This window comes from Enhydra lutris, unplaced genomic scaffold (genome assembly GCF_002288905.1).
Source record: "Enhydra lutris kenyoni isolate GAN:26980312 unplaced genomic scaffold, ASM228890v2 scaffoldscaffold9, whole genome shotgun sequence".
NCBI classification, from domain to species: Eukaryota; Metazoa; Chordata; class Mammalia; order Carnivora; family Mustelidae; genus Enhydra; species Enhydra lutris.
In genome coordinates this window covers 1,654,792-1,667,830 of record NW_019154093.1, presented here as the reverse complement: position 1 = coordinate 1,667,830, position 13,039 = coordinate 1,654,792, and the positions used below count along the sequence as shown (strand labels likewise).

Here is a 13,039-nt window from a genome sequence, read left to right as displayed (position 1 = left end):
AATGCTCTACGCCGGAAAGCGCTGACGTACTCTCCTGTTTACGACTCTCTGATTCCCAGCACATGGTTTGATTGTTTTCCAAAGGACAGGCAAACATGGAATTATTTTTATGGCTGAAATATAGGCCAGAGGGCTCTCTTCAGCAACACATATGCTAAAAGTAGAACGATACAGAGATTAGCATGGTCCCTGTTCAGAGATGACATGCAAATTCATGAGGCATTTCATATTTTTTCTTTAAAAAAAAATCAAGCCTGATGTTTTGACAGCTGGAGGAGATAAGCCTCAGTTAAATTCAGGTTCATGCACTCACCCCAGCCACATCCACCATGAGAAAATATTGAGAAGACACATCAGTCAGTAACCGCCAACCCGCATGTTAATCATAGGTAATGATCACTGTGTCGGGAAGAGCAGTCCCTGAGGACTGTGCTGTAATGAGTTGGTAAAGCTCTGATGAACACCGTTTTCCAGGAGTGCACCCCAAAGGGTATGATATGGTGCCTCTCTCACAGGCTTCTAGTTTCTGTGACTGGTACAAGAACCGCCACAAAACAAGTGCTCCAAAAAGGTTAATTGTGAATCTAATTTCTGTAAGAAGTGTATTTTTTTGTTTTTTATTGAGTTCTGTAGTGATGAGGATGGGACCCTTTGGAAAGGCCTAGGAAGGTTAACCAGCTGAGTCCAGTTGCCTCCTGATTCATTCCCTCTTGGAGTTCTGGAAGAGGTTGGTCTGGTAGCAGATGCTACTTAGGGGAAAAAGAGAGCTCTCTTGTCTCTTTCTGTGGAACCCTAGTAATTTCCCAGAAGTTCGAACATGATACTTTCATGCCCCATTCCTCAACCTTGGCTTCACACCACGGTCACCTGTGGCACTTTTACTCCATATTCCCAGATGCCTCCCCCGAGGTTATATAGTAGGTCTAGGATGGCCCTGAATATCTGTGTTTTTTTTAAAACTCCCCAAGTGATTCTGATGCCCTGAACAGGGTTGAGAACCATTGCCCTTGTGGATACAGACCGTTAGGCAGGCAGTAATTCTTCCTCTGCCCCAGAAGAGTGGCTTTCCCTTCTGACCCAGATACACGCAACTCGACTTTTTCGTGTATGGCCTGAAGCCAGAGGCTGGGATTCTCTTCTTTGTAGTCATGTCTTGGGAGGTTTAGGGTAACCACTCTGTCACAGAAAGAATCAGGTGTCCTTTAAATATGCCAGTGACTGGGGCTGTGGGTCAGATTACACCAGGCAGGGTCATGGAACCACTCAGGGTCTGAGCAGAGTGCTCCCCAAACTAGCATTGTTTGTGGTGCTTGCACTGTGAACAGCAGGGAGGGAACAAGAAACGGTCTGCTTGGGGCTGAGGGATGTTCTGCTTGGGTCAGAACTCCTCAGAATGAGACTTTCAGGGATCTCTGAATGTCCTTCTCTTCATTTCTGTTGGCCCCCAAACATTCCAGCTGGTCTCTCTACTAAGACTTATTCCCCCATTCCCTAGAGCTTTTTTCTCTTCCCCCCAAAATGAACTCCCCAAATAAGCACTTGGAATTTTTCATTTAAAGGATTGAACTACTGATCTAAATGAAGTAAGACTGCAGGAGAAAATGATAAACTTGGGAGAATCACAAACTAGAAATTTCAGAGGTCCCCATGCCCATACCCCTTGCACAGAGTTCTGGATTCTCTATCAGATAGTTCCTGGAAACTCCAATATCTTTCCTTTTGTTGCTGAACGTACCCTTTCAGAACTTTGCCATTCTCTGGGTCTCATGGTAAACACTGGTTTTCATTTACTGTGCCTCTATTATGTGGCAAGCATTGGGCTAAGTTCTCCACAAATATTATGGAATTTTAAAAATCACAAGACTCCAGTTTGGTCATTATTATCCCTATTTTACTGATAAGGGAACTGAGGCTTAAGAAGCTTGAAAGTCACCTGCCCAAGATCATACAACTAGGATGTACCTTCTTTAATAAAATCCTTGATAAAGACCTGAAGAAACCATGACAATCATCTGAAATGTTTTTTTGAGAATGAGATGGCAAATAAAATGGGGAAGAAGATAGGTCAGAAGAGGAGGTAAAATTATAAGCCATTCAGGTGACCCAAAGTCTTTATCCTTCATAGGAAGGGCAGCCCCACCCTGGGGAAGATGGTAGGAATGTTATTCTCTGTCTGATCCCTTTTCAAGATCCTGAAACTTTCATAAAATAGCATCCTGGTCATCATGACTTTCTCACCTACCTGCCACAAGCACAAAATGAAATGAAGCTGTGAAACCCTTGGATAAACCCATTCTGTCTTAGCCAGATGGAATTTGGGGGAGCAGGTAGTGAGGACCCAGGCTGTATGGGTTGAGTCCTCACTGTAGGACACTGTTTACTCTTAGGGAACTTCTTTTTACAATTGATATCAACCAAAACTCTAAGCTGGTGACTACAGTTTTGTGTTTGCTTTTTTTGTTGTTGTTTGTTTTAATTTTCATTTTTAAAGAAGTGATGGTTTGGGTGGGTTTTTTTTTTTTTAGGATTTTATTGATTTCACACAGAGAGTGTGTGTGAGCACACAAGCAGGGGGAGTGGCAGAGGGAAAGGAATAAATAGACCCCTCACAGAGCAGGGAGCCTGATGCAGGGCTCGATCCCAGGACCCTGGGATTATGACCTGAGCCGAAGGCAGGCAGTTAACCAACTGAGCCATCCAGGCACCCTGGTGACTTGGTTTTTAAACCAGAATTACGATACTGGGGAAAAAACGGGATTTTGGTTTGGCACTCTGTTGAGAACTGGGACTTTGTTTGTCTCTTGGAGCCCTACATTGTTGTCATTAATTGAAGGAGGAGGGAACAGAACTCATTGGCTTAGTAAGTTAGCCAGGAGTTATTCTTCGAGGGCCTACTATGTGCAAGGCAGGACTGGGGGTGCAGAGGTGAATAATCTGTGGTCTTTGCCCTTAAGGAACTCACACCCAAGTCCAGGAAATGGGTGACCACAGCCCAGTGGGACAAGTGCCATATTTGTTAGATTTGTTAGACTGCTGTGGACTCCCAGAAGAGGAGTATCTAAACCCCTCAGAGTAGTCAGAGTGCTTTCTCTGAAGGCATGAGGGTTAGGTTGAGTCCCCCAGAAGATCAGGTGGGCAGTATATGAGGAAAAGTATAGAAATGTTCCAAACAGAGGCCCCGATATGTGTAAAAGCCCAGAGGGATAAGAAAACCGGTATGTCTGGTTAACAAATATTTAGTGAGTGCCTACCATGCACTCAGTATGTGTTCCTTGAGGAAGGTGTCAGCTGCATCAGGCTCCAAGGGGGCCAGCTTGAGATCACAGGACTCAGACTCAAGCTGGACTCCACATCCTATATACTTGCATATTACCTTCCCTCTGGACTTCACACTAGGCTGTTCACTTGAGGGCCAAAACCCTGAGGGTGATACTCTGAGGTATCATACAGCAGACAGGAGTTTCCCCTATGTCTGAAGTATGGGAGGAGAGCCGCCCCCACCCCCACCCCACCAGTGTGCAACCCCAAGTTATTATGCTTGTCTGGGCCTCCTAGCCCCTACTGCCGTTCTCTGGTGTGGCTCCAGGCCCTTCCCACTCTCTGGAGAGGGTAAGGGAAAGCAAAGGTGCCGAGAGGTTAATCTGTGGGTCAGGATTTGTCACTGGGGACCCACCTGCAAGGGCACTGGCATGGGTCCACTCTGCCACTCATTGTCAAAGTGAGGAAATCACAGTCTCCAGTCTTTTCAGTTACTCTTTGAGAAAATGAAGGAGTTGACCAAGGTCAGCAGTGGTAAAGATGGGCACACATGCTGTCTCTCCCCATCCCATCTTCTGTGCCAATGAAACTGTCAAGCTCCGTTTTCTATATAACTCAAAACCTGTATTCCTCTTTACCCCATTCTCCCCAAGTGACACTTTCTCCTGCCGAGACACGGTGAGGCCTTGACATCCTTCTCTACATAATCCTGCAGCCATGGGAATGGATATGAGACTGAATGCTCTTTGGTCCAGCTGTTGTCTGGCTCTGACACCTGTGAAACTGAGTAGACATTGGACTGCCTGCTCGCCAGTGATGGTTCTAGCAAACTCCAAGGAGCAGTGCTGCAACTAGAAATCAGGGGTCCTGGGTACAAAATTTCACTAGGGGCCCTTTTTGCTCCTGGTTGGTATCGTAATTAGCAGCCCGCCAGGTGGGGATGCATGGTTGTCTTTGTACCCGTCTAAGAGACAAAAGCAGCTGCAGACAGGGACTCAGTCCCCCTGCTGTGGCCCAGTCTTGTTCTTTGGATCAACAAGGTTAGGTCTCAGCAAACGAAGCAGCAGACTCTGCAGCTCCCTTCAGGCAAGTTTCCTGCTGTCAGCAGCTTCAGATATCCTAGGGCTCACAAGCTTACTGGTAATCTTAATTGAGAGAAAGTAGAGGATTGAAAATGTAGAGGGAGGGTTTCTTTGCCAACCCTGTGTAGAAACTTCCAGAAGTTCCTCTAAGTCTCTAATTCCTTTCCATTCAAAATGATTATATTGACGTGCCAGCAGTCCTGAAAGGGGAGAGGGCAAGATCACTTTGAGGCAGGGAAACCAGAAGAGGCACTGGGAGGCAAGAGGGGGTGCCCAGCACACCATGAGACATGGAGTGTTTGAGCTTGGCTTGGGGAAAGGAACTTTCCCTGAGAGCCCAGGACTCCTTTAGAACCCCACCTACTGAGGCCGCCAACCACCCCTGCTGAGCTGTGTACAAAGCTGCGAGCCAAAGAACTTCATTCTTCCACAATTCCCAGTGTGCCCTGCTTATTAATTATTAATCACATCTCCAGACAATGTATCCAGCACAGCAAGCGTTTCACCAAACCACAGAAGGCAGGTTGTTCATGACCATGGGGATTGCAGACAAGACTGGAGAGAGCCACATAAGATGGAGGTTACCTTCACCCAGCGCCCTATGGTGGATGTACATTCTTGGCTCTCTGTAATGAGCAGGGTGAGAAAGTCTCTGTGGCCCATGACCGTCTCTCCCTGCCTCTTCTTCCTGCTCAAAATGATATTGATCAGTTTGAGGTGATTGAGTGGAAGATGCAAGATAAGTACAAATGGTGGCTAATTAAATGCAGAAGGCGGGAAAGAGATCTTCACAGAGCTGGCCAGTGCCTGCCTTACACAGCAAATAGAATTGAGCAAGTCCCCAGAGTACTGGCCTCTTTTTCCCCCATCTCAAAAGGCTCTTTCTTCTGCCCCCTTTTGTCTCCCTTGTAGTTCATATGGCATCACAGGTGTACAGCCTTGGCCTCAAAGGAGCCATTGTGATCTTATCCAGTCTGGGATCTGTTGAGTGAAGACAGTGGCATCCCTCCGAGTTGCCTGGCGCCATTACACACACAGGGGAAGGCCATGAACCGTCCCGGGGAAGTGACTTGAGATCTAGCCAGACTGTGTTTGGGTGCCTCATTTGCACTCCAGAACAGAGCCACCGGTTCCTTTGGTGAGTTTAAAAAAAAAAAAAAAACAAGAAATTGCTATCATTACACCAGAGGTCCAACTCCTGGAATTCAGACTTGGCCCCCGTTTTCCTTCCTGCCTCGGCAGAATGGTATCCTTGACGACGCCGTTAGAACTATGTGCAGGAACAGCCGTGTCTGTCGTGTTAATGGCATTCCACGGGGCAGGCTGGGGCTGGTCTCCCTGGTGAGATGCAGCTGGACCAACACACCTCCCGCCAGGCAAGCAGCATGTGTTAGGGCTGCCCCTGCCCTTGCCCACCTGTGTTTGCAGCTTCAGCTTTCTGTCTCCTAGACCCTTGTCCCTGCCCTTTCACCTTCCCTCCCACTGCTGTGAATTTCAGCCAGCACAGAGAAGCGAGGCTACCCAAAGGACAAAGAGGAGAACTGGGAGCGGGTTGTAGCCCAGTGTGGCACTTCTCAAACTGCTGTCTGGGGCAGGCGTGTGTTCGCTGTGCCACGAATATAGTGTTCCCAGCTGAGTTAACTCTGGAAGCTCTGGATTACACAGAGGCACATGGGCTTTTCCCCTGGGTGCCTTCTCCCAGCCTTTGTGACTCCAGTGCACAGTCTGAATCTTAAAGAGGGCAATCAGTAGGCCGCATTTCTCAAATGTATTCTACTCCGGACAAATACCTAATATTATCTCTCGGGATGAGAATGGCACAAATGGTATAAAGGAGTCCAGCTTAGTGTCCAGCAGTCTGAGCTTCAGAGTCAAGCTTAAGATCAAGTTTTGCCACTTCACAGTCTTACATTAGGCAAACTTCTTCTCTGAGCTTCAGTTTCCTATCTGTAAATTGGGCTGATAACACCATCCTGATAGGTGTTTTGAGGACTAAAGAGCATCATGCGTGTAAAACGTTAAGCACGATGTCTGGAGCTCAGTAAACTGTCAACATTCGTTGTTGAATTGTTTGGCCAGATCATGCAAAGGAAGGTGATCTGCCCAGACTCCAGCTACACACAGCGGACTCACAGCTCTGTATGTCTAGCCTGGAGTGCCCTCTGCCCCATACCATACTGCAGGGTGCCTGCTTCAGGCTCCAAATATAACGCCTTCCTCCCCACTCCAAACCACTGTTCCTTCCGCCCTGTGTCAACATCCAGTTGCCCACACCAGAAGCCTGGGAGCCATCAAAGACTTCGCCTCCCCCCACAGAGAGGTTGGTCACTGAGTGACATCAATGGCATTTCTTGTTCAAAAGATTCCAGGTTATAAAAACCCCTTCCTTCCCATGGCTCCTGTCCAGACTGTACCTACTGCCTGGCCAGTTACCAAGTCAGATTCTCATTCTCTCTAACAAGAAAGCCTGCTTCCTCCCTCAGTCCACCCAATACATTGCTGCTTCTTCCGGGCCCAGCTAAGGTACCATTCTTCCAAAGCCCAGTTGCTATTTCTGCACTTTCTCCCTGAAGCTGCTTAAACCCTGGCCTTCAGAGAGCACCCTCAGGCCTGCCTGTGAGGGTTCCTCTCACAGTGACCATGTCAAGCCGCTGGGCAGATTTTTTTGTTTTATCTTTAAACCCCTTGGCACAGTACCTGACATTGAGTAGGACTGGCAGTAAATATTCGTTGAGTTAAATTTACTTGAGTTTTACAAAAAGGTACTGTCTTCCTTTCAGTGATTCAGTGATTGTTTTCAAAGGGATAGAAAGCTAATTGTTCCAAAGGATTCCTTGGGTATTTTGCCACCGATAACACCCACCATCTCGTTAGCATCTACTGTGTATCAGGTACTCTAGCAAATGCTTTATTTACATTAATTTAATTCTGTGAGCTGGGTTCTAGTGTTCTTCCTATTTCACAAATGAGTATTTTGAGGTTTATCTATTTGGTAAATGGCCAAGACAGGATTCAAACCCATGCTTCTCCCTTCATCTGTGACCTGAGATCCACCAATATTCCCTCTTGACCATGGTCGTCTAGATTTTTAAAGTGTGATTTACTGCAAACCTGATCTGCACTTTCCTGTGAGGAAAAGAGCCATGGGTTTTGCTTAGAACAAACTCTCTTAAAGACAATCTCCATTTTTATTTGTACCCATCCTTCAGAGTTCTTTTCCTAAACAGCCGAGAACCAGGAAGAGCCAAGAAGAAGCCTCAATAGTTAAATCCCTATGGCTCAAGCCTCTCCCCTGATTCCCTAAAAATGGCTGGCACTTTTATGCCTCTTTTTCTCAGGGAGAAGTATTGGGTAATTGCATTAGGAAGCATTCTTGAGCACTTCTTTGTCCCAGACACTGTGCTAAACACTGAGTTAAGACTAAGAGTTCTCTGCCTTCAGGGAGCTCATAGCCCAGTGGGGAGACAACACACGTGCACATACTGACTATAAACCTAGGGGTTAGGTAAAAAGAGTCCTGAACTGAACTGAGTCCGAAAGACCTGGATCCAAATCCAAATTGGAATCTGCAACTCCAAAATCTAGAAAGTTCTACAGACTGACAGTTCTGCTTTGATTTCTTTTGTTTCACATCTCATTTGGTGGGAAAGCCTGATCTACAGTGAAGTTTTTGTATGGTCATTATTCATCCCACTTAGTATGAATATTCATACATTGTGCTGCCGAAACAATATGTCTGATCACAGAGTGCTGCCCGAACCCCCACGGAAGTTGCAGAGATGATGTGGTTCTGAACTCCGATGTACCTCTCACCTGCAGCATTTTGGGAAAGGAATGTGAGCTAAGGCCTGTTGCGATCAACTGAAAGAAACATATGAAAAAAGACTCCATAAACTAAACAACAAAAAACTCAACATAAGTTGGTCTTAAATGGTATAGTCACCCCTTCTGAGTAACGAGAGCACCAAAGATGGAGCAAGTGATTTTTTTCAGGACCAAGAGGGTCAGAAGATGTCTTAAAGGGTGAATTGGATTTCTCACTTCATGGAGAAGCTGTGGAAAAGAAATTCTGGGCTGAGGGAACAGCATGTAGAAAATGTGCAGAAAAAAAAGTCTTTAAGTAGCTTGAGCACATGGACTGTGTAGGCCTGTAGAAAAATTGATTCTTTGTCAAAATGTCAGAGAAAAGCAGTACAGATAATAGAAAGGGGCAGCTAGTCTACAATCCATTTGATCTAGGCGCGTTCACAGAGTGACCTCACTGTCGGGCTGATGGCTCCCTGTCCCACCTGTGGGGAGACTGGGGGGCTGCTAACCCCTCCCCAGCTCCCCAGGCAGGTCCAGCGAGGATCACACCCGCACACCACTCCAGGCTGGTGCTCAGCTTGCCACCCTCTGCTTGGTCCGCTTAGCCCCTTGCCAGCTGGCTTCTCTGGCATCAGACTGGCAGGTTCAAATCAGACCAGCCACTTACTACTTCTGGTGGCCTTCAACAATTTATTTACCTCTTTTGTGCCTTTGTTGCTCAGCCATAAAATCAGAATAATGGCAGAAAGCTGGCATGGAAGGCACTTCAGCAGAGTGCCTCAGTGGTAAGCACTCAAACAGTAGTTATTATGGTTATTGGTATTACAAGGAATCCCCTCCTCCAGCTGTGTGTAAATACATGTATTCCTTAATAGCTACCTAAACAAGAAGGGCCCTTTCTTTATTCTGTCTGCCTTGGTCATATCTCCTTCCGAGTTAACTGTTTTCTGTACAGAGCGTCTCTATTTCAGTTTTTCACAGCTGTTCCTCAGGTGTGGTGAGGCATGGCCTCCCTTACTTTGGTCATGATCCAGTACAGGGATTCCCAGACTGGGGCTCTGAGGGCCCCAGAGATTCTTGGAGGCAGTCAGGGGAATGCCCAGACTAACTTCAGGATGCTCGTGCAGGGCACGGCAAATCAGAGTGCCGACTGGGAAAGCAGGGAAGCCCTGCCACTGACCAGTTAGTGATCTTACCCTGTGCAAGTTTCATAATCTTGAGGAGCCTCTGTTTCCTACTTGACAGAATGGCAATATCAGTACTCTCCTCACAAGAGAGTTACAGCTTAGATCAGAGCATGTATTTAAAGCCCCTTAGCACAAGACCAATACCCCGTAAACACCTGCCACCATTGTTACCACTGTTAGTATAAGACATTTCTTGAAAATCACACTTCTACCCCAAATGGAGCCTCAGGTATAATTAAAAGGTCAGATTTCTGCCGGAAGTGGGTAGAATTACATCTGCCGTAGTTCACTGACACTGTGGCCTGATGCTAGAACCTCTGTGTGGCATATATATATATATATATACACCTTTGGTAACTAAAAATCAGGAGAGTTATTACTGAACAAGTACATTTGGGCACAGGGAAACACTGCAAACATGAAGTCTTGATGTGGAGAAAGACAGAAAAAGAGTCTCTGGTAATTAAAAAGTCACGAGGACCACTGGTCTATGATACCAATCAGTACTTTCTGTTTGGAAGGTCTCCTTTTATTAAAAAGAAAAAAAAAAACAGCACATGGACCTTGTCACCAGGGCTCCCCCAAAAGCCCTTCAGCAGGTTTAACCCATTAACCAAAGTTCTAGTGCATGAAGACGTGGGTCCCACAGTGTCTGGGGCCCACTATGAGCAGAGCCTTACCACATAGAAATCCCATCTGAAATGGGAGAGGCTCTTGGCAGTAAGCAAGTCCAAAAGACCACCACCGCTCGCCATTTAACAAATGGAGAAAGAGACCTAGAACTGGGAAGAAACTTGCTGGGGGCAACACAGCCATCATGTGGTAGGGCTGGCTTCACGCCTAAGACTCAGCAGTCCACCCGATATCTCTTCTGACAGACCAGCATTCTCACCCAGAAGGGACAGCAAATCAGAGTCACCTAGGGAGTTCTTTCTGAACTACGTAGGGCATCTCTTTCCCTCACCTGCTCCGTAACTAACAGATAGGTAAATTAAAAAGCGGAGAACAAATAAGCTAGCCCAGGGTGTCCCAGTTATGTCGCCATAACTGGGACGTAAGAACTACTTGGGCTGCCCCGTATCTTGAGATTCTGGTTCAGTAGGTCAGAGCTGGGGCCTGAGCATCTGCATTAGTCAACACAGCAGGTGACTGTGATCAGCAAGTTTTGGAAAACACAAGGCGAATCCAGGCCAGCAGAAGGTTTACTAGTTTCCGTCTTCGAGGGGGCAGGGGGATGGCAAGGGCACTAGAGATTTTCCACACGCAGTTAATGAGAGAGTTAACCCATAGCCTGTGCTAGTGCCCTACAGCACCTTTCTCTCTTCTAACAACCCTGATTCCTGGGCACACGATGGCAGCTCAAAAATGTTGCTGCCTGACCTACTTTGGGGAGATGATTTGAGCAAAAGATGCCCTGTCTAGGCTGGGTGACACTAACATCTCTCTTTGGCTTTGTGCTTAGGCTGAAGAACCTGGAGCTAGCTGCTGTGGGCGGATCAGGCATCCATGTGAAGATGCTGGCAGCCCCTATCAATCCATCTGACATAAATATGATCCAAGGTAACCTTGGTTTCTGTGGCTTATGTTAATTGGCTTTTTTGCTTAGCCGCCACCTCGTTTTCATCCTTCCTCAGGTGTGGGTGTGAAATCCCTGTGATTAGCAGCAGCTGCTCCCCAGATGAGCCATCTGCAGACTACCAGCCCTCTCTGGCCTCCCCTCTCTAGAATGTGGGGCTTTTCGAGAGTCAGAAAGATTTCAGTGGGGAGTAAACCAACCACTGTGAGTGCCTGCGATACACTGGGCTCGTTTCACACATTATCTAATCCCCATAATAACCATGAACGCTAAAAAAATATTATCCCCTTTACAGATGAAGAAGCTAAGGGTCAGAGAGTCTGGTTAGTTACACAGCAGGTCAAAAGCAGAGCCCAGATCAGGCTTAGATCCGACTCCAAAGTTCATGCTCTTTCACTGCCCAGACCTCACAGGGTGGCCCTCTGTGCTCTTCTCCCTTAGGAAATTATGGCCTCCTTCCCAAACTCCCTGCCGTTGGAGGGAACGAAGGCGTTGGACAGGTGGTAGCAGTGGGCAGCAGTGTGACTGGGGTGAAGCCAGGAGACTGGGTGATTCCAGCCAATGCCGGTTTGGGTGAGTTTCTCCAGGTGTCTGCAGCCTCTCTTTGTTCCAGATTGTATTTCACCCACACTGGAAATGTTTGCTCATTGGCTCAGTGTGACTAAGCAATGCAGAGTTTATTATTGAGTTCATATACCCACCACCAGTTGCAGTGGGAGCAGAACAGGAGAGCGGAAATTGTGTTTCTTCCACTCTGGAGGTAGTGGACCTGCTCTCTCTGTGGGCCTATGTGGATGAGAGCTGTGATTCTCTGAATTCCTACATCCCTAAATCCCTGCTGTAAGATACAGTGGGAAACCCAAATAAGACAGCCCCTGCCCTCCAGAAGGTTAAAATTTAATTGAAGAAATCTCCAAACTAGTAACCTCAATGAAGGGTGTATTACAAGTTCACAGGAAGCAGAGGGCACTTCTGGCTCCTCTGTGGGTGAATGCAGATGTGAGAGAGAGAGAGAGAGAGAGAGTCTTAAAGGATGAGGGCTCTGTGGAAGAGGCTTCTTTGGAATGCACCTTTGATAGATGGATTGTTAGATGGAGATGAGCCAGAAATCATTGCATTTGGAGGAAACGAAATGAGCAAAGACACAAAGGTGAGTGTGGGAAATGATGAGAAATCCAGTGTAGCCTCAGCAGAGGATTTGCACATGAGAAGATGCTTAAATGATGGTTACAAAGGTAGTGGGGCCACATGGGGGAGCCCTACAGAAGCCAAGTAAAGGAGTTAGGGTTCTCTTTGATACGTAGTAAGGCGTCATTGGTGAGTTTTGTTCTTTAGTGCTTCAGTTGTTGAGGCATAAACGTTATACAGAGTATCCTGACAGCAACCACGAGAGGGAAGCAGGGAAGACGATATCCACCCTTTTGGACATCTAAAGGACTGAAACTCAAACTGAAAGAGCAAACTGAAAGAGAGCCCACCAAAAATCTTGTCACCGCTGCTTTTCCTGCTATACTACAGTATTAGGATTCTTTGGACTATCACTTAGAGAGTTGACGTAAACTTGATTTATATAAAAAGAAGAAGTTAGAAAAAAGAAGTTATTTGGTTCCTGGAACTGGGAAGAACAAGAGATGGAAGGCTTCAGGGACTGCTGGATCCAGGAACCCCAGTGATACAGAGCTCATTCTCTTGTTCTCACTAGTTTTCAGATGGAATCTCCCCCACACAGTGATGTAATAACATCAATGAATAGTTATTGTCCACTCCCTTTGCACTAGGCACTGTTCTAAACACTTTGTATGTATCACTCAACTATTCCCACAACAGAAGGTAGGTATGAGACAAATGTAAGATATTAAGCAACTTGCCCAAGGTCACCCAGCCATTAAGTGATGGAGCTGAGATTCAGACTGACCTTTCATGGGTGGCCACCAGCATCCAAGGTTTGCTTCATCCTAAGAACAAACAAATGAACACAGTCTGTCCAGCACAGCCATATCCATCTGCTAGCAGGACTCTGACTGGCCCTGCCTGGTCCTTGCTCATTCCTGAGCCCCGTCATACCTAGCACTGTCATGGCAAGCATCTTTACTGCCAGCATTTTCATGGCATAATGAATTGGCCATCAG

General features: G+C 46.7%; 1 protein-coding gene across 3 annotated transcripts in view; it reads left to right on the top strand.

Moving 5' to 3' along the window:
- The window catches only part of LOC111143426 (mitochondrial trans-2-enoyl-CoA reductase), a 30,408-nt gene that overhangs the window by 2,025 nt on the left and 15,344 nt on the right, over positions 1-13,039 (top strand). For 2 of the 3 annotated variants that reach the window (XM_022497161.1, XM_022497163.1), the window contains exons 2-3: positions 10,797-10,894; positions 11,352-11,483. In XM_022497161.1, coding sequence (XP_022352869.1) covers positions 10,797-10,894; positions 11,352-11,483 — 230 coding nt within the window. Of the gene's footprint in view, positions 1-4,984; positions 5,479-10,796; positions 10,895-11,351; positions 11,484-13,039 lie in introns of those variants that run through there. The other variant, XM_022497162.1, reaches the window with a different exon arrangement.